Here is a 22399-nt window from a genome sequence, read left to right as displayed (position 1 = left end):
TTTGCAGTTAAAACCCCCTCTTCTATAAAACAAAACAAAACAAAAATGCAAACGAAAATCCCCTAATTCCAAGAGCACAGTTAAGGTAGATTTTGATTTTATAACCCCCTCCAAAATTTACGATAAACCCCCTCTTCGATATAAAAAAAAAAGTTAATTACGATCTCAAAATGTTATGAGCGTAGCTAAATGGGTTTTGACGTTTTTTAGTTTAAACCCCACTTCAGCGGGGTTTGAAGGTAAAAAATACCTCTTTAATAATAAAAACAAAGCAAATTATACACTCAAAATGTTTTGAGTGTAGTCAAAGGGGTTTTGAGTTTAAACTCCCCGTCAGGGGGGTTTGAAGCTAAAAAATACATCTTCAGTGTAAGAAAAAAAGCAAATTACGCACTCAAAATGATATGAGCGTTGCCAAAAGGGGTTTTGAGTTTAAACCCCCATTCAGAGGGGTTTAATGCTAAAAATACCTCTTTAATATAAAAAAAAAAGCAAATTACACACTAAAATTATTTGAGCGTAGCCAATCCAATCGGGGGTTTTGAGTTTAAACCCCTCTTCTACAGATGGCGTTTGTTTAAAGTTTAAAACCCCTCCAGATGGTTTTGAGTTTAAGATCCCCCTACAGAGCATTTTGAGGTGGAAAACCCCCAACAGATGATTTTGACGATAAAACTTCTCTTTTCGACATAAAATCTAAAGCAAACTACAGTCACTTAATTCCAAGAGCGTATTCAAGAGTGGTTACACATTTTTACCAGTGGCAGGGCTCCCTTAATAAGCTGTAGTGAATAGTCATCTTCCGAAATTGAAAAACACTAAATGTGGCTCAACAAAGATGGCTAAGACAGATTTTAGTAGTCAGTTATAGAGATCGGGTTTAAATCAAAGAAATCCTATGCCGAACTGGGAGTCGACCCTTTAGTAAGATTGTGAGAGAGCGACGCATGAGGTTTGCGGGACATGTTCTCCGACAAAATGAATTACGCATAAGAAGAGTTGCAATGATATCCTAGTACAACTTGACGCCACTCATTCATTGAGGTCCTAATGGCAGGTGGGAAGAGGCTTCAGACATTACCAGTGACAGATTTTTATGGAAAAAGCTTGACGTCAAATGCTCCGAACGGCGCGGTAGGGTCTAAGTCAGTAAGAATAGCACATTAGGTTTTTGAAATAGAACTTTTTAATAGCAGGAAAATGCATTGTAGATACCTCAGAATATGCATTTTGTTGGCTTTCAATACCAGAAATAGTGCTTGGCGGCGGGGCTTCGCCCCGCGCTAGCGCTCCGCCCCGCGCTAGCGCTCCCCAGACCCCATTGCTAGTAATGGCAGGGAATCTACAATTTTATGGAAACAGCTTGACGGCTAATGCGCCAAACTGCGCGGAGGGTCTAATTCAGTAAAAATAGCTGATTAGGTTTTTGTAATAAAACTTTTTAATAGCAGGAAAATGCACTGTAGATACCTCAGAAAATGCATTTTGTTGGCTTTCAATATCAGAAATAGTGCTTGGCGGCGGGGCTTCGCCCCGCGCTGGGGGAGCTCCTAGCGCTCCCCCAGACCCCCTAGCTAGTATTGGCGGGGAATCTACAATTTTTCCACTAACTTATGGAAGAACCTATTCTAGGGCACAATAAACGTCTTCCGGAAGAATGAAGGGTCAGAATGCAATAAAGATTATGTACACACACACACACAAACATAAATACATATAAAAAAAAATGCGCGGGGGGGGGGGGAGAAAAAAAAATACCCCCCCCAAACCCCCCCCCGAAAAAAAATCCTGGCTACGCCCATGGTCTTCCCCCATAAAGGCTACCACATTTTATAGGGTCACCTGCCAACTTTAGGCTGGAGAATTCCATCTGTTCTCAATAGTCTTCCCCCACCACATTTTTTAGCTAGCTGTTGTAGAGTTATTGTTTTCCTTTCCGACACATTTGAAGAGTATTTATGTATTCAACACTGAATGCACTTTAACATATTGATAATAATTCATATATTTCAAAGACTTTGATCACTTGCACGTTTTACATGGTAATTCTTTCATTGCAATGCCAAGGTGGTAAAGTAATTAGGGAGAAGAGCGTCCCTAACGACCGTTCCCTTTAATCAGCATTGCAATTATTTCTTTTCGAAGCCAAAAATCTGAACAAATGTCATTTATTATTAAATTTTCTTTTTGAAAGTTTCATTTATGTGTACATATTTTTTATATCTAATATATAAAGTAGAATGTAAGGTATTGTAACGATCACACTTGCCTGGGATTATATTATCAAACTTGACAATCAATGAAATGAAGAAAGAAACATCTCTCTGTATTTTCTTAAAACTACTTTAATAATATTTCTTCAACTTTCACATAAAATTAACATCTCAATTTAACAATAACTTGACTTGATACTTCATAAATAAAACTTAAAGATACATGAAACTTCAATTAGTATAACTTCAACTTCAACTAATAAAACTTTAATTAATGGACCCGCTAATATCCCAAAACTTATAACCATTACTAAGCGAGGACTAAGCGAGGACCCCGTCTAACTGACTTTCCCTTAATTTATACCTTTCTTAATCGTACATTCCAGAATCATGGAAACTTCTCCCTAATTATTTTAGTAACTTTGACCTTCTAGAAGCTGACGTGTGCTATTTTTTTCCCTTAGCCTCTTTCTTTGATTGGATACCTAAAATTAACTTGTTTACGCTGGACACTTGCACTGGTTTGACCTCGAGCTTCTAGAATCTGGTCGAAATGGGTTTTATCTACTACAACTGCATAGTATATATAGAAAAATTAAAGCTCCCATTTTTGACCTTGCGATCTAAAAGGCAGATGATGTAAAGGTGAACTGTTTCTATGGCCAATGGTTAACAAGGGTGTCATGTGGCCCGCACAGCCGAAAAGTTGCCTTTTATAATATAACAAAGCAAAAAGAAAATAGAACGAAAGAAACCAGAGCAAAGCCCGGGTAAAAAAATAGAACGAAAGAAACCCCAACAAAGCCCGGGTAAAAAAAAATAGAACGAAAGAAACCCCAACAAAGCCCGGGTAAAAAAATAGAACGAAAGAAACCCCAACAAAGCCCGGGTAAAAAAATAGAGCGAAAGAAACCCCAACAAAGCCCAGGTAAAAAAAAATAGAACGAAAGAAACCACAAGAAAGCCCGGGTAAAAAAATAGAACAAAAGAAACCCGAGCAAAGCCAGGGTAAAAAAATAGAACGAAAGAAACCCCAACAAAGCTCGGGTAAAAAAATAGAACGAAAGAAACCCCAACAAAGCCCGGGTAAAAAAATAGAACGAAAGAAACCCCAACAAAGCCCGGGTAAAAAAATAGAGCGAAAGAAACCCCAACAAAGCCCAGGTAAAAAAAAATAGAACGAAAGAAACCACAAGAAAGCCCGGGTAAAAAAATAGAACAAAAGAAACCCGAGCAAAGCCCGGGTAAAAAAATAGAACGAAAGAAACCCCAACAAAGCCCGGGTAAAAAAATAGAACGAAAGAAACCCCAACAAAGCCCGGGTAAAAAAATAGAACGAAAGAAACCCCAACAAAGCCCGGGTAAAAAAATAGAATGACAGAAACCCGAGCAAAGCCCGGGTAAAAAAATAGAACGAAAGAAACCCCAACAAAGCCCGGGTAAAAAAATAGAACAAAAGAAACCCCAACAAAGCCCGGGTAAAAAAATAGAATGACAGAAACCCGAGCAAAGCCCGGGTAAAAAAATAGAACGAAAGAAACCCCAACAAAGCCCGGGTAAAAAAATAGAGCGAAAGAAACCCCAACAAAGCCCGGGTAAAAAAATAGAACGTAAGAAACCCCAACAAAGCCCGGGTAAAAAAAAAAATAGAACGAAAGAAACCACAAGAAAGCCCGGGTAAAAAAAATAGAACGAAAGAAACCCCAACAAAGCCAGGGTAAAACAAATAGAACGAAAGAAACCATAACAAAACCCGGGTAAAAAAAAATAGAACAAAAGAAACCCCAACAAAGCCCGGGTAAAAAAAAATAAAATGAAAGAAACCACAAGAAAGCCCGGGTAAAAAAAATAGAACGAAAGAAACCCCAACAAAGCCAGGGTAAAACAAATAGAATGAAAGAAACCCCAACAAAGCCCGGGTAAAAAAAATAGAACGAAAGAAACCCCAACAAAGCCTGGGTAAAAAAAAAAAGAACGAAAGAAACCCCAACAAAGCCCAGGTAAAAAAAATAAAACAAAAGAAACCCCAACAAAGCCCGGATAAAAAAAATAGAACGAAAGAAACCCCAACAAAGCCCGGGTAAAAAAAATAGAACGAAAGAAACCCCAACAAAGCCCGGGTAAAAAAAATAGAACGAAAGAAACCCCAACAAAGCCCGGGTAAAAAAAATAGAACGAAAGAAACCCCAAGAAAGCCCGGGTAAAAAAAATAGAACGAAAGAAACCCCAACAAAGCCCGGGTAAAAAAATAGAACGAAAGAAACCCCAACAAAGCCCGGGTAAAAAAATAGAGCGAAAGAAACCCCAACAAAGCCCAGGTAAAAAAAAATAGAACGAAAGAAACCACAAGAAAGCCCGGGTAAAAAAATAGAACAAAAGAAACCCGAGCAAAGCCCGGGTAAAAAAATAGAACGAAAGAAACCCCAACAAAGCTTGGGTAAAAAAATAGAACGAAAGAAACCCCAACAAAGCCCGGGTAAAAAAATAGAACGAAAGAAACCCGAGCAAAGCCCGGGTAAAAAAATAGAACGAAAGAAACCCCAACAAAGCCCGGGTAAAAAAATAGAGCGAAAGAAACCCCAACAAAGCCCAGGTAAAAAAATAGAACGTAAGAAACCCCAACAAAGCCCGGGTAAAAAAAAATAGAACGAAAGAAACCACAAGAAAGCCCGGGTAAAAAAAATAGAACGAAAGAAACCCGAGCAAAGCACGGGTAAAAAAATAGAACGAAAGAAACCATAACAAAACCCGGGTAAAAAAAAATAGAACAAAAGAAACCCCAACAAAGCCCGGGTAAAAAAAAATAAAACGAAAGAAACCACAAGAAAGCCCGGGTAAAAAAAATAGAACGAAAGAAACCCCAACAAAGCCAGGGTAAAACAAATAGAATGAAAGAAACCCCAACAAAGCCCGGGTTAAAAAAAATAGAACGAAAGAAACCCCAACAAAGCCTGGGTAAAAAAAATAGAACGAAAGAAACCCCAACAAAGCCCAGGTAAAAAAAATAGAACGAAAGAAACCCCAACAAAGCCCGGATAAAAAAAATAGAACGAAAGAAACCCCAACAAAGCCCGGGTAAAAAAATAGGACGAAAGAAACCCCAACAAAGCCTGGGTAAAAAAAATAGAACGAAAGAAACCCCAACAAAGCCCGGGTAAAAAAATAGAACGAAAGAAACCCCAACAAAGCCCGGGTAAAAAATAGAACGAAAGAAACCCCAACAAAGCCCGGGTAAAAAAATAGAACGAAAGAAACCCCAACAAAGCCCGGGTAAAAAATAGAACGAAAGAAACCCGAGCAAAGCCCAGGTAAAAAATAGAACGAACGAAATCCGAGCAAAGCACGGGTAAAAAAATAGAACGAAAGAAACCCCAACAAAGCCCGGGTAAAAAATAGAACGAAAGAAACCCGAGCAAAGCCCAGGTAAAAAATAGAACGAACGAAATCCGAGCAAAGCACGGGTAAAAAAATAGAACGAAAGAAACCCGAGCAAAGCCCAGGTAAAAAATAGAACGAAAGAAACCCGAGCAAAGCCCAGGTAAAAAAAAACAGGGAAAATAATAGCTTGTCCTTTATAAATGTTTATGTTGATTTTGTATTTGAGGTTGTTTTTTTTTTTTTTTGGTATTGGAAGATGCTTCTTGGTAGTTTATCTTTGTGATCATTGGTTCCTTTCTGTCTTGTCCAAAATGTTATTATAGAGTCTAAACACGTGATGACAATCGTCAGAGTCGAGTCGCGAACTATGAGTACAATGATAATTCATTTTGATAGTGTTATAACGCTTTATTACAGAGTGATTCGTCTGGTCGATACTTCCATTTCTAATAAAGATAACACTTACACATTTACTGAGTTGTTTTGTATGTAACACTGTTACTGTTGTCCTCAACCACCAAAGCCAATGTCACCCCTACCTTCGTTACATACGGACGAGAATGTCTCTTCAGAATAGGGCTCTAAAGTCACGTGATAAAGTTCCGAGATGAACAATTGTCGTTTCACGACTGGAGGAGGCTAAGACCCCTTATTTCTGCTTCGTTAGTCCGAGCAACCAGCCGCTACATCTATTTATCCTCAATTCCATTGGTGCTATAGACTTTGTAGGGCCTGACCTGCCTGCACACATCCAATATTTCCTCACGGACATATGGAGCAAATGATGCAAGAAGCTCTATTGCCTACGGTTAACGAGGCTGTCATGTGACCAGCACAACGCTTTTACTTTACCCAACAGATGTCGGGAAATGGCTTAGAACCAGGTGCCTCCTAAATAGGGAGATCCCCAGTTCAAAAGCCAAGCGCATTAGCCCACTCACTCACTACGCTGTAAAAAGCTTGGGCCAGAAATGACCCATAATGTAGTTATGAAAATAGCACGAAAGGGACAGTACGCAATATAAATTCTTTGTTTTCTAGCGAATTTGTTTAACATTTAGTGAGATACTCATACAGTGAGTAATATAAGTGTTAAAAGTTAACAAATTGTATTTTCTCAATGATAAATACGGCTTGACAAATATATTGAAGTTAGGATAAGGTTAGGAGAAGCTAGGAGACGTTAGGGGATTTTAGGAGAGTTAGGAGAGTTAAAGAGAAGTTAGGATAAGGTTAGGAGAAGCTAGGAGAGGTTAGGGGATTTTAGGAGAGTTAGGAGAGTTAAAGAGAAGTTAGGAGAGGTTAGGAGAAACTAGGAGACGTTAGGGGATTTTAGGAGAGTTAGGAGAGTTAAAGAAAAGTTAGGAGAGGTTAGAAGGAGCTAGGAGAGGTAAGGAGAAGTTAGGAGAGGTTAGAAGGAGCTAGGAGAGTTAAAGAAAAGTTAGGAGAGGTTAGAAGGAAGCTAGGAGAAGTAAGGAGAAGTTAGGAGAGGTTAGAAGGAAGCTAGGAGAAGTAAGGACAAGTTAGGATAATCTAGGAGAGTTAAGGAGAAGTTAGGTGAGGTTAGAAGGAGCTAGTAGAAGTTAGGAGAAGTTAGTCGAAGCTAGGAGAAAGAGAATAAAAAAACATGAAAGATCCTGCGATCAAGGCTGGATAAATGTCAAGAATACTTGAGGGAAAAAAATAGTAAAAGTCTATTCTGTTTTGCTCAAAACAAATTTATAATAGTGCAGTGTAAGTATAATCGCAGTCTCGAAAGAATGTTGTTCCGCCTTGTGTAGTTCCAGAATTTGAGTACGGGAGGGCAAGCGCCGTATGTTAAGTAGGCTACCATCGATGCAGAACTTGATGTAGATGCTCTCATGCAGGCGTCGTCTCATTTTATTTAGCACTGCTGCAAAGGAATGGCTATCTCGTCATAGAAAAAAAAGTAAAGCTCCCCTTTCCGACCTTGTGGTCTGATGATGTAAAGGTCATCTGTTTCTGTGGCCTCAGGTTAACGTGGGTGTGATGTGGCCAGCACAACGACCAGCAGTCCCTACTTTCCCCAACTAACGTCAGGTACCCATTTAGAGATGGATGAGGCGCCCGAAGATCCCGAAATAAAAAATCCCAGGCTTCACCAGGATCCGATCCCCAGACCCCAATTCATAGTATTTTTTAATGTAATTTTGGTCTAGAGAATATCTTTATCTTTTTCAATGCGTAATAACTCAATTACTCACATAATCTCAACTTCTGGCCTAGAGATGATCTTTATCTTATCACTTCCTTAAACTATCGCATCATCAGTTTGTGAACTTCTAGTCCAGAGGGTATCCATATCTAATTCATCTATTATATTTTTTCAATGCGTTAAAACTGTTGCGTCATCAATTATTGTGTTCTTTAAACTTATGGTCTAGAGATTTTTTTTTTTTTTTTTTTTTGTCTGTACCTTACCACTTCCTATAAAACTATCGAGTCAGATTGTTAATGGTGATATTGAGAACTTCTGGCCCAGAGATTTCCTGTAGTCACAAAAACGCATATTAGGTGTTCCCCTATAAAAGAAAGAAAAACGCAACATGAACGCGACATCTTCCTTCTATAAGAAAATGAGATAGGTAAGGAGTCAGAAACTGATGACATATCTACAATTTTTTCTCTGTCTACTTTTTTTTTTGTTTCGCCGAGTAAGCAACTACCAACAATAAATGTCCTAAGGGAATTGTGATTGCTCGGTGACAGCTTTAAATTTCAAATGTTTATGACTTTACAAGCCAAAGAGATGTGAGGAGCAGACAGATATCAACAGTCGAACTGTTGTAACCCCGCGAGTTTTTAACACGACCATAACACAAATACACTAGCCTTAACCCTAGCTGACCAGGACAGAAGCGTGGCGCTATACACAGTTTGTGCGTAGTTATGTATTGATTAAAGAAACCTGTTTTTTTTTGGAAGTTTGCATTTGTTCACTTATGGGTTAATAAAATATCAGCTTAAAAACACGTCGTTATGGCGTGTGTGTGTTTCTATGGCAACGGTGGCTAGATGTTAGCGATTGGTTCTGAATGATGCAATTTCGTTGGCATTGTCGTCACTTGGTCTTAGACGACCCCAGAACGTTAGACTGAAAAGTTGTGTTATTGTAGTGCGTGATTTTGTTAAAAAAATATTATTACTAAATTCTTCTATAATTATTTCATTTTATCAAAAGTTGATTTTGTCTTACATTATAAATAAATTTATATTTAGTATTGTTCATAAAGAAGTTACTCAAGTTATTTAAAGTTTTATTAGTTTCAATAGTTGTCTACCAGCAGTAAGGTGCTACAAGTCAACGACCCTCAACAACACACGTACGATTGAATTAAGTGTGTCTGCAAAATGTAAAGTGCTTCTTATTATGTTTTATTATGTTCTTATTATGTTCAAGCGATACGGTTTAATCAAAGGTCACGATAAGAGAAAAAACAAAACTATTTGTACTTAGATCAACAGAACAGTTCTGCTAATTTGTTGTTTAGAATAATAAGAGTAGGTAAACTGAATCCGAACGCGCGTTGGTTTGAGGCTATACCCACACATAAGAAAACTCTCGATCCAAACTTCTGTAGACCTTTGGGGACGTTGAGACTATATCCAGACATAAGAAAACTCTAAATCCAGAATCACTGCTGACTAGTGACTGAAACCAAACATGGGAGAGGCCTCGGAAGTCAATCCAGAGGAAAAATCAGGAGCTTGTGACCCATAGGCATTTTGCAGCACACATCACTACATCCTATTGAATAGGTTCGGCGACATCATTCCAACCATAACTAACGCCCAGGCTTTCACTTCACTATCTACGAGATAGACAGTCGTTTTCTGACAGAAGAAGGTCAAGCGAATACATTTGAAAGTATAGACTTAATGTCTCCTCAATAAAACCATGAAGTGTAATCATTATTAAGATAATTAAGATAATTTTTATATTAAGTAAATAAACATACAGAAGTTTCTGGTCTATTAGACCATTTATTGTCATTTAAGCTTGTCAAAAATCACACCTCTATATCCATCTGACTCAGCGATACCTTTACCAATTAAGTTAGTTATTAACGCACACATAATGACATATCCAACTGAATATTAATCAAATAAGTTACTTTCAATTTACACTTCCAAGTAATAAAAAAACAACACCTTTTGGTGTGTGTGTGTGTATTTTTAAGTAAATTTTAAACTTTGTAAACTTAGTAAACTCTTATTGTTTCAATAAACAGGGATAGAAACATAAGGCGATAGATTGCACAAGACTTCAATTGCAACTTTATTAAGTACAAAGATAGATAGATAGATAGATAGATAGATAGATAGATAGATAGATAGATAGATAGATAGATAGATAGATAGATAGATAGATAGATAGATAGATAGATAGATAGATAGATAGATAGATAGATAGAGTGATAGATAGATAGATGTTTAGATATTTAGATAATAGATAGATAGATAGATAGATAGATATTTAGATAGATAGATAGATAGATAGATATTTAGATAGATAGATAGATGGATAGATAGATGGATAGATAGATGGATAGATAGATAGATAAATGGATAGAGTGATAGTTAGATAGTGATAGATTTCCAATGTTGCTACCTAGACAACTCATAAAAGTGACCATATAAAAATACCTAGTACGTGTGAGAACATGCTGAGTGCACACAAAAAAACTCACCCCCAGCTGCACGTGATACGGAAGAAAAAGAAAAAGGTTTTGACTTTTAGATATGATGACATTAATGGGACAGCCTTAGACCACCTAGACATTATATAAGCGACAACACGCCAACTTGCAGCATTGGGCATCTGAAGTGTTCACGACATCGGGTATGTTGTCAAGACTTTTGTGTGTTTTTAAACTTGTTGTTTGTTTGTTTGAAGTTTCATCTGTTGTTATTTCTCAGTTGCATCACATCAAGTTGCTACTGTCTCAAGTTAAGTCGTTGATCTTGTCAGCTCATGGACTTGTTTGATTGTCTTAATTTACTAGCTTAATTTCGTTGGCTGATAAGTTAGTCTCATGCAGAACAAATATTACGAAAACTTGTTTAAACTAGATATTCTGATGTGTACTTTTCCCCCTTCTTTTATTACAAAGCTTATATCAACTCATTCTGTTTGTCTGTCTGTCTGTCCAAAAATTTGTACACGCTTTTTCTCTGACACCTAATCTCGGATCTAGCTGAACTTTTGCACAACAATTTCTTTTAACTGACAACACAAGACTCAATAAAACAAAAATTAACCAATTACTTCATTAACTATTGGTAATTAATTACTTTGTTATTTCGAGCAAGGGAAAGAATTTGTACTTGACTGAGGTGGTGGTATAAGCTGAATTAGTCTCCTTTATAAATCGCGACTTTAAAGCAAGTTTAAAAAAAAAAAAAAAGATAATTATACAATCTTTTATTCTCACACACCTCACTAGCAGAGTGGTTAGAATGTCGGCTTTGTCAGGGGGAAGTATGGCGAGAAAGAATGTTTCTTTGATATTTTGATATGTAAGTTATATCCCTTTGTCATGTGAATAGTCTTGCACGTGTTATGAACTGAATGATTAAGTCTTCTTTGAATGTGCGAGAGAGTGTGTTAGCAGTGGGGTCTTGCTCCCGGTCCAGAAAGGTTGGACGTTGCTTCCTGGACTGGTGTTATGTATATATGTTTCATAGAGCTGATAGACTAGTGTTTTGTATTATTTCTTGAGAGTGATATAATTGTGTGCTTTATTTGATATTAAAGAGTTTTTGGTATTCATTGAGAGCTGGAGTTAGAGTTGAAGTATATTGAGTGTTGATTGTTCTTGCTTGTGAGTACATTGTAATTGAGTATTCATACCCCTAGCGAGCCTAAGGAGCCAAGACAAGCAAAGCAATAGAAATGAACCCTGACAGGCTTGAGGAGGCATCAGTTCCAATTCAGAACGTGCCCCCTTTTTTATAGATGCTTTTAAAAAATGATTAAGTAAAATTGACACAGATATCCCTTTCTCCTCACTTAACCCCCCCCCCTCCCCCCAATTTTACGGTGGAACTGTTATCACTGACAAGAGAAGGTGCAAAGACGAACAACAGGCGGCTACACCAGTACACTTCGGCCAGGAGTTCTCGTCAGCACAAACCTCTGCAGCCTTGAAGATATACCCAAAGGCTTCGGGGAGTCAGCCCTTAGGAAAAATCTTGTGCTCCTGACATGTAGGCAGCTTGTAGATCAAACGACGCTCCTGATCACAAATTGAGAAGAGGTTTTGGGTGTGAGAGGGGTCGGCGCAGCTGTGTGGGCGACATTGTTCCGACATTGTTAATGTCTAGGTTTTCATATATTTCAATGAGTCCCTTCGCCACTGAAGGAGATGTGACCACTGACCATTGTGGTGTTTCATTGTTTGTCAAGTTACAACTCTCGTGTAGCATGTTAAGTAAGATTATCACCGCATAATACCGTAACTAACAAGAATGTATGAAACTGATGATTCTCAGAAAAAAGTTCACTACTTCTGTACTGTATCTTTCGTTTACAGGTCTCTTACTCAACCGAAAATGTTTGTCATTCTTAAAGCTTTGGTCTTTGCTTTTCTGATAGACAAAGTCTACACCGGATGTAAGTAAAAAGTCATTTTATTATTAGCGTCCACAAAAGGGGAAAAGCGATATTAGTTTTATGTGGTCTTTCTGTCCGTCTGTCCGTCTTTGAAATCGGTCTTCTGACTTGCGTCATTTTGACCACCTTCCACAATATGACTTTTTACTATGAAGAAAGAATGAGCTTATAATCGGAGTCTCTCTATTCCTCTTTTTATCTCTCTATTTCTCTCTTTCTCTCTCTATTCCTCTTTTTATCTCTCTATTTCTCTCTTTCTCTCTCTATTCCTCTTTTTATCTCTCTATTTCTCTCTTTCTTTCTCTACTTTTCTCTTGCTCACTATTTCTTTTCCTTTTCATCAACAAAAACAGATGATTGCTTTCTCTTTCTCTGAGCATCTTACCAAGTATCACTTTGTTGAATCTCTGTTGGAATATAAATATGCCTGGACATTAATTCCTCACCGAGTGAATGAAACCACTTTAATTCCTGTCTCTAGCTGTGTCATGTCACCCCCACAACTGTATAGCAGGGCAGGCCTACTGTCAGGACTATGGATCAAACTGCGTCTGTTATAAACCTTATAGCTGGGGACGTGGAGACTTCGGTTGTTATCGTGACAGTAAGTGTGATTATCTATCTATCTATCTATCTATCTATCTATCTATCTATCTATCTATCTATCTATCTATCTATCTATCTATCTATCTATCTATCTATCTATCTATCTATCTATCTATCTATCTATCAAATTGATTTGAGTTTTGTTATGCCTTTGAGAGAACAAAAGAACGCTGACTTTATTCACTAAAAGCACAAAGAGACTTATATATACAAAAGTAAACACCATGTTGAATTAACAGAACAATTATACAAGCATTTTGGTGGTGGCCAAGAGTTAGAGCTCATAACTACTGAACCAAATGGTCTCGAGTTTGAGCTTTTTGAATTTCTTTTGTAATGTTTACTACGCCCCTGAGTCCACACTACTATCATTTGGCGGGAAAGTAAAGTCGGTTTGTTGTTGTGCTTACCCCATGATACCCTCGTTAACCTTCGACCATGGAAACATAGTATCATTACATTCTGTCTTTATAGATAGGTTTGAAAGGGATATCTTTAACATACTCTTTAGGGAGGGTTTAATCCACAAGGGCGATCAGTGAATGGAGTTAAACGATAATGACCTATGTTTTAACATTTCACATTGTGGAAAGATAGTGCTGTTATAACGCCTTAGAAACCAGACTGATTAAAAAAAAACTAGTTTGGGTTTTATTTAACACATCTTTCAGCTCTCAATAAAAATCTTGATTGTTGAGTTTAAACATAGCCTGAAATAAAAACTTAGATATGATCAAAAGTACACGCTTGGAAGAACTAAGAGTATTATCTTATGATGTGCTAATTATTCTACGCGTTGATTGATCTATGTAGACGAGATCTCAGCTGAGGTGAAGAATGACCCTGAACTGACCACCTTTAACAACGACACCGTCAAGTTTCAATACCCATGTCGGTACCTGCTGACCGAGCTAGAACTTCAGCTTCAGAATGCCCACGGTAAAGAGATTGGACAGTGTTTTTTTAAGGTACGAAACTTGGTTTCAATCATGATGTCCATTTCTGGACAATTTTTTTTTGCCGCTTAAACTTCGAATCACGATGAATGATAATTTAAAAAGTAAATTAATGTTATTTAGTCTGCCATTATAGTCTTGGTGGCTGAGCGGTTAAGTGCTTGGCTTCCGAACCGGGTGTTCGGGGGTCGAATCCTGGTGAAGACTGGGATTTTTTATTTCGGAATCTTTGGGCACCTCTGAATCCACCCAGCTCTAATGAGTACCTGACATTAGTTGGGGAAAAAGTAAAGGCGGTTCGTCGTTGTGCTGGCCACATGGCACCCTCGTCAACCGTAGGCCACAGAAACAGATGACCTTTACATAGACCCTAATGTCTGGAAGGGGAACTTTACCGACTTACTCTACTAGTATGCGATTCGGCCAAACAGTGAGTATTCTGCTTATTCTGTGGCATTTTACGTCTCGAGAGACGATCTTTTCCCTTTGCAACTTTTTGTGTGACTAAAGAGGCCAATCCATGATACACAGCTGCGATCGCAGGTTAGGAATATGTACTCACCAGGCGCCGTTGCATTTTCACCCTTCTTTCTGATTCTGTTGTGTATGACATCTGCAATCTGTGATCCTTCCTTTATGCTCTCTCTCCATGTGGATCTGTCCAGTGTCACCTCTTCCCAGCTGCAAGTGTCGATTTTGAAGAGCTTCATGTCGCGTTTGCATACATCCGTATAACGTAAAAGTGGGCGACCAGCGGCTCTCCTGCCTTCTGTCTGCTTATATGTGCTACCTAAATGCATCGTTAGGCCAATAGATAAGTTATCTAGTCCTATAATTGTAAAATAATTGACATGAAGTCGCCATTCTATGAGTCTCCTAAATCATTCAAACAAGAAATTATTTGCCTCATCTTTTAATTGTAGATGTGTGGGGCCTAAATGTATCATTTGGTCAAATATGCATCAAAAATGTTTGTCCTTAACATGGTTTAGAAGCGAAACTTTATATTGAAAATCCCCAAATAATCGTTTGCTTTTTTTTCCAATGAAGCTCATTCATCAATCGTAAACAAACAACATTTAACCATATATCTAGGTTAGTGCTGTTCCTAGTACAGCTTCCTGCTCCATTCATAGATGATCTATATGTTGTACAAATGATGTTGACACTCGATCTAGTTGTTAAACTTATGATGTTGTCCCTCATGTTCTTTCAGGTCCACGCTTTCCACAAGAGAATTAACGGAAAGATCGTTGTTGACGGCCTTGAGATTGCTGCCAAATTTCTGGTGGGCTACGATCATGAGAAGTCTCTGTCCATCATCACGTATGGCCAGGAGGGACACGTAAGTAGCTCGTCAATGTCTGTCCCCCAGCAGGGCCGGATTTAAGGGAGGGCATGTGGGACTAGTGCCCCGGGGTAAACAAGAAAGGGACCCGCCACAAAAAATATTCGCATTTTTTTTACATACAATACTTTAAATCTTTAAATGGCGGAAAAACTATAAATAACTTTTGCTTTGGCGTAACCGGTGTACAGAAGAAGGAAAGTGTAGATTAGCTATGTTGTTGTATTTTTTAAAAGTTATTTAATAATTTCTGTGGACATTTGAGCACTGTAGAACCAAATTTTCTAAACTCTTCCGTTGGTAGCTTAATTTTATTTGAGTTGGTAACACTGAAGTCCTATTGAGCGTCCTTAACCTTGTTTCAACTTATCGTGAAAATCTCCACAAAAAGAAGCTTAATATGCAGTTGGTGTAAATTTCAGAAGTGAAACGTAATGTGGAATTGGGTCCAAGCCGCAGGGGCCGCCGCTTGCTTGATTGTCTCATTCATATTATTCTAACCTAATTGCAGGTGACACTTGGAGGAACTGACAATCACTACCTTGACAACGGGCCATACGACGATGAGCTTACCCACGGACCGGTCATCTACTCCGACTCGGACAGCAACCTCCACGTCAAGCGTTACCTCAACTCTCACAACAGGCAGTACGTCTTCGAGGTGAGTACTTAAATTAGCTCACGTGCCTTCGAGGTGAGTACTTAAATTAGCGCACGTGCCTTCGAGGTGAGTACTTAAATTAGCGCACGTGCCTTCGAGGTGAGTACTTAAATTAGCGCACGTGCCTTCGAGGTGAGTACTTAAATTAGCTGACGTGCCTTCGAGGTGAGTACTTCAATTAGCTCATGTGCCTTCGAGGTGAGTACTTCAATTAGCTCATGTGCCTTCGAGGTGAGTACTTAAATTAGCGCACGTGCCTTCGAGGTGAGTACTTAAATTAGCTCATGTGCCTTCGAGGTGAGTACTTCAATTAGCTCATGTGCCTTCGAGGTGAGTACTTAAATTAGCGCACGTGCCTTCGAGGTGAGTACTTAAATTAGCTCATGTGCCTTCGAGGTGAGTACTTCAATTAGCTCATGTGCCTTTGAGGTGAGTACCTTCAATGACTCATACGTCTTGGGGTGGGCGCGGTGGCAGAGTAGTTAAACGTCTGGCTTCCGAATCTGGGGTCTGAAGACTGGAATTTGAATTTCGGGATTTTTTAAGGCGTCTCTGGGTCCACCCAACTCTAATGGGTATCTAACCTTAGCTTGGGAAAGTTAAGGTGGTTGGTCATTTTGCTGACTACATGACAACCTGCTAGTTAACCGTTAACTCATCTGCACTATAGATTATAAGGTCTAAAAGGTCTAAAAGGGGAACTTTATACCTCTTTGAGGTGAGCACTTTCATTGGCTCTAACGTCTTCGAGGTGATTACTTTCATTAGAAAATCATGTTGGAGATTTTCATACATGGCGGACAAACGATATAAATAGCAAGAGTCTTGGTGTATCTGGTGTACAAAATAAAGGAGGTGCTGCTAAGCTATGTCTTTTTGTTTTAAAGAGAGCTCTATTGGATCATTTGTTGGGCACATTATGAGAAGTGCAGAATCAAATCTCTTTCGTTTGTGGCACGAAATAATCTCAACACGGAGGAAACTTTAAACTTTCTCTTTATGGCTTCAACACTGACAAAGCGACTACAATGAATTTTGTTTCTCTCTAATGAAACACGACCACGCCAGTGCCAGAGAATGAAAACTCTTTCGTCTCTCACATAATAATAATAATAATAGTCATTAAGATCAAGCTGATGGAATTATAGATATTGTTTATGTTTTTTTCTCTCATTTCAATTGTTTAGGTTGAAGGATGCGGGTTCAGATCCACGTTTGTCCCCTTCGATCTGCATGACGGGATTAAGAGTGCCTACATACCAGGCATCTCCGTCGCTGTCGACTGCGATAACCGTGAGTACTCTGAGTCAGTCTGAGAGCATTTTTTTTTGTTCGGATGAGTTTAATAAATCGTAGAGCTTTTTCCAAAATAGATAAATTCAATAAGGATAAGGGGCAGCGGCGGCTTTGGGAGGATATGAGACATGGTGGCAAACCATCATCGCGGGATTTATCTCTATCCATATTCGTCAACAATTGGCTTGGGCATTGAATATAGAAACGCTGAAATTCTTTTAAAGAAAACATAGGGGCAATCACACAACAGAAAACAAGACCTAGGGGCAATCACAGTACAGAAAACAAGACCTAGGGGCAATCACAGTACAGAAAACAAGACATAGAGGCAATCACAGTACAGAAAACAAGACATAGAGGCAATCACAGTAAAGAAAACAAGACCTAGGGGCAATCACAGTACAGAAAACAAGACATAGAGGCAATCACAGTAAAGAAAACAAGACATAGAGGCAAAAACAGTACAGAAAACAAGACCTAGGGGCAATCACAGTACAGAAAACAAGACCTAGGGGCAATCACATTAAAGAAAACAAGACATAGGGGCAATCACACAACAGAAAACAAGACCTAGGGGCAATCACAGTACAGAAAACAAGACCTAGGGGCAATCACAGTACAGAAAACAAGACATAGAGGCAATCACAGTACAGAAAACAAGACATAGAGGCAATCACAGTACAGAAAACAAGACATAGAGGCAATCACAGTACAGAAAACAAGACATAGAGGCAATCACGGTACAGAAGACGAGGTCTAGTGTAATCACAATGTAAAATGCAATGCCTAGAGGTAATCATAATACAGAATGCTAGGCTTAGAGGTAATCATTGTACACAGGACAAGATCTTTATTTAATTTGATTCTTTCATAAAGGTTATTCGAACTTGTGCTGCATATATACATTGGTTTATGACTGCATAATGTATTCGTATTCGAAAGTTGCAAGTTTACATAAGTTGTGAATGACGTTAAAGTTCAAGGTAGCAATCGATAAATATCCGTCTCTTTTTTTTAAGATGTGCAATTCTACTATTTGTAGGAGATTGCTAATTATGATTCTAAATTGCATAGCTCTTCGATTTATGTTTTATTTTGGTGATGTAATTGGGTGTTGTACTTTTATAAGTCAGTGTTTCCCAAACTGTGTTCCGCGGAACCCTAGTGTTCCACGAACTACTGAAATAATTAATCTCACCAAAAAAAAAAAAAAAGGCAAAGTGTTCCGATAAATATTCATGAGCGAGGTCTTCCGTTGGAGAAAAAACTTAGGAGTCACTGTCAAGAGTCAAAACACATGTAAATGATCAGTTAGTTTTAAAAATGAGTAATGTCCCTTTCACCAACATAATAAAAGAGCAAATGTTTTCTAATTTTTGAAAGCAGTCATTTCCTTTTGTCTCGATTTTTATTGTTTTGTGATTTAACAAAAACAATTGGTACATAGCTCTTGCAAAATATACAAACAAACAAACAATAATAGAACAATATAACACATGAAATGCAAGAATAACTCGTGGTTACGGATGAGCCACATTTGTACACAGTGTTTACATACACATTTCAGCGTCTTTATGTGTTTTGTTTTTTTACAAAGCTTATATGAATTAACTTTGTCTGTCTATCTGACATGAATCAATAAAAAAAAAATAGCCAATACGTCAATAAATTACTACTATGATTATGTGGTGTTTGATACTAACAAGTTAAACCTAACATTTCAGTATCCACATTGCTAAATTTGTTGGATTTATTTCCCTTACATAATTGTTAATGCTATTTCTCCCTAAGAATTCTCCGATCAAATTGATACATTAAACAATTATTTATTGTACCTAAGAAAACATGAATCAATAAACACATAAACAATAATACTCAACTAGTTAATTATTGGTAAATTATTGTACATTATTGATAGATATTGTTTTATGGACGGAGTTCTTCCCCTTTTAATAAGCTTTTTTTTTTTAAAGGATTTTTAATTACTGCTAGTACATCTACTCAAATGAATTAATGTCATGACGAGCTTCGCTACAAATCAATTCCAGATCCACAATGGTTGAACACACACAAAGTTTTGGCTCTCCCACCGGCCAGTCAGGGAGGCCCAACCATTGGATCCATCGCTCACGAGGTTGGACTGACCAGACAACAGGCCATGGCCTACAGAGCCTTCACCGCCCACGTGGAACAATCTCAGTGAGTAGGATCTTAAAGATTTGTTGCCAGATAAATATTATTCTTTATTAAACTAAGAGGAAAAAAATAAATAAAAAGAGAATATTTTTTTTTAACTTCTACGTTTTACTATAATCTTTGTCCTGTCTATATGACACCCTCGTTAACCGTCGGCCATTAAAAACAGATGAATTTTCACAAATTCTTCCCTGTAGACCGCATGATCTGAAAGGGAAACTTTTACTAGATGTCTTACTAGTTGCATATAATGTTCTAATGTCGTAGATAGTATTATTGCAGGCCTAAACAGCCTAAAGTGGACGGTTATATTATTATGGTACTAACAGCTGCTATTAATGTTATGATTAGACCAATTATACCTTTTTCAGGCCTGACAGTTGTCAAGAATGTACCGACGTGGCTGACTCGTTCAAGAAGTGCAGCGATCATGAGCTGTCTGTTGCTTGGGACAAGTGCTACTGGATACTAGACACTCCCAGTTTCATTCGATGCCTCTCCAAAGACTACCCAAATACATCCTCAGAATCGCATCTTTCCTATTTCGCTACGTATGTAGTTTACATTCAAAACTAAGTAGATTTATTGATTATTAATATCGATTTTTTAATTTTATCTAAGTTTGTCTTTACTCGGTGTAGGAAACATTTGTGTTATTTATCTAGATATAATCATTAGACGCGGTCAGTATATTCCAAAACAGCTAAAAATATTCCCCTGAAAACATTCACTGCTATATAAAATTATTCACATTTAGAAGTTGTTCATTATGTTGGACCTACTAGCATGATCCGACCTTACAAAAAGTAGTAATTAGTATTATATGACTAGTTAATGTTATCGTTCTGTCACTGATAACAGTACTTGGAGCCTAGGAAAACAAAAACTCTGACTGGCTTACGGTTATAACTATACCTAGTGAAGACTTGGAGAGTCAGCTCACCTTAACTCACCTATCCTTTTATTCTGTTCAAGTTGGACCGTTGGGGCACCACACAAGATCTGCTGACCCTCTTTCTTTATTCCTCTCTGTCTTTTGCCTTGGATAGAATCACTGACAGGCCCGTCCGTTCATTTATGTTGCCTTCTTGTCGCTTTGTCTGTCTCCTTCTTCGAGAGAGAAAAAATAGGAAACGGTGACCCATAGGCAGCTTGCGTCACACTGTGCTAAATCCGGGCAGAACTTGCGTCATTGCCAATCCTAGACTGTGTCGGCTTCACGCCGTTCCTTTGAACGCATCATCTGAAAGAAGCACGGGGAACTGCTCCGTGGGGGACAACTTTCCGAGCATACCTTAACCTCAGCGTTATTCATCTCATTACTTCACGGCTAAAGGAGGCCAACAGTGTTATACTCTCTTCAAAATACATCCAGCGTGAAATTTGTTTATGGCATTTCAATTATAAACGATACAGAAAACCAGTTCTATTTCAATAAGCAAATTACCTGAAGCTTTAAAAGAGATAATACCCCAAAGAAGTGTTCTTACAAACAAGTATTTGCTCCCAAGCAGTTTGCTTTAAAGTCATGGGGCTCTGGGAGGGGTAGGTCTAATGGACGGAGGCTGGGATTGTACTCTTTCGTTTTGTAAAATGTTTTACATATTTTGGATGTTCCTTCAGAGCTTAAGGTAATTTACTTCCTAGTCCAAACTTCCCGCAGGGCGATGGGGGATGGCAGCGGGCTGGGAATGAACCCTGTACCATAGAGACGACAGTCCAGCGCGCATATCGCACAACCAGGCAGCCACCCATGTGTGTACTTAGTAGAAGTAAAAGTTCCCCCTTTTAGACCTTGCCATCTATAGGCTACGCTCATGGTGCAGACCCAGCTGTCATCAACACATCTGTCGCCACAACCAGAGCAGAGTTAACAACTGTTGTCTGTCAGTGGTCGGTTTAACTTTTTTTTTATCGCCGTTTTCGCCTGTCTTTAGCCTTAGTTTTCCTTTCGGTTTCAAATCTGTCTCAAGCGGCTTTTGTTAGCTTTCTTCTGGGTGTCAAGATACGACTTACAATTCATGGCATTTCTACATTTCTATTCTCCTGATGCTGTTGTTGTTTACGTTATAATATTGTCTTGTACTGCAGGTGTATTGAACATTACTGTGATGGGTTCCATCAGTGCGATGAGCTGCGCAAGTGTTCCTGTCACAACGACCACCTGGACAACATCCTCAGCTCCACCTGCAAATACTAAACTACTCCATCGCTAGGAAAGGGTGTCAATGGGAAACTGGGTCCTATGAAAATGATACTGTATTAAATGTAATTGCTTTTAAAAAAAATATGCCTTATCCTTGAAATGCTATTTTCTCTTCATTAGTAATAAAATTTTTATTTCTAATATTTCAAAGGTTTTAGTGTTTACATTCTAAAGCTTATTTAATGTCTTTGCGGTATAGCGCTTTATATGTAGAATCTGCACTTTTTTATACAGCTTATATCAACCCACTCTGTCTGTCTGCTTGTCAGGTAAAAAGTGTGTACACGTTATTTCTCCCACACCCATTTTCTGATCAAGCTGAAACTTTGCACAATTATTCATTGACATAGACAAGACATGAATCAATAATAATAAAAAACACTATGGAATGTAACAATTAATTTCTGGTAATTCATTATTTTGTTTAATTGCAACAAAGGGAACTAATAATTCAGTATTCGCAGATTTGACTAAAATTGTTGGGTTTAGTTCCCTTAAAAAAAATTGTTAACGCTATTTCTCACTTAAGAATTCTCCGATCAAGTTAATAATTTAAATAGTTATTTATATAATAATCTATAATAAGAGTTGTCATCGAGTCCAGTTATTTAGTGTACCTAAAAACAAGAATCAGTATACAAAAATACTCATTTAGTCAATTAATTATTGGTAATTAATTATTTTGTTTGGTATCGAATAAGGGAAATAACTTCTACATTATTGATACATATAGTTTTAAGAGCGGCGTTCTTCCACTTTAGATAAGCTTTGTTTTGTTTTTTCGTACAAAATGATTTTTTTATATATATTTTCCTGTTTCAATGTTAAAATTACGTGGAGGCTTCTGTAGGGCACCAATGCTGACCTTTTTAGAACTTACTAGTTTCAGTTTCAGTACTCTG

General features: G+C 38.0%; 1 protein-coding gene across 1 annotated transcript; it reads left to right on the top strand.

Moving 5' to 3' along the window:
- Positions 1-10328: 10328 nt before the first annotated feature.
- Positions 10329-21640, top strand: LOC106077366 (uncharacterized). The gene is made up of 10 exons (XM_056016876.1): positions 10329-10455; positions 12149-12228; positions 12710-12832; positions 13648-13802; positions 15007-15135; positions 15650-15799; positions 16987-17092; positions 19144-19294; positions 19663-19842; positions 21383-21640. Exons 2-10 carry the CDS (start codon positions 12168-12170, stop codon positions 21489-21491), a joined length of 1164 nt encoding a protein of 387 aa, XP_055872851.1. The 5' UTR covers positions 10329-10455; positions 12149-12167; the 3' UTR covers positions 21492-21640.
- The last annotated feature ends 759 nt before the right edge of the window (positions 21641-22399 follow it).

The sequence above is a fragment of the Biomphalaria glabrata genome, chromosome 18 (assembly GCF_947242115.1).
Source record: "Biomphalaria glabrata chromosome 18, xgBioGlab47.1, whole genome shotgun sequence".
Lineage (NCBI taxonomy): Eukaryota > Metazoa > Mollusca > Gastropoda > Planorbidae > Biomphalaria > Biomphalaria glabrata.
Note: the sequence above shows the minus strand (reverse complement) of the source record. Positions and strands in the feature narration are given on the sequence as shown.

What these genes read in the sequence shown, in the direction of transcription:
- LOC106077366 (XM_056016876.1), top strand. Translation starts at nt 12,168, where the DNA reads ATGTTTGTCATTCTTAAAGCTTTGGTCTTTGCTTTTCTGATAGACAAA. An exon ending in TTGGACAGTGTTTTTTTAAG is followed by an intron (nt 13,803 to 15,006) that starts GTACGAAACTTG and finishes ATGTTCTTTCAG; the next exon opens with GTCCACGCTTTCCACAAGAG. An exon ending in GCCCACGTGGAACAATCTCA is followed by an intron (nt 19,295 to 19,662) that starts GTGAGTAGGATC and finishes TACCTTTTTCAG; the next exon opens with GCCTGACAGTTGTCAAGAAT.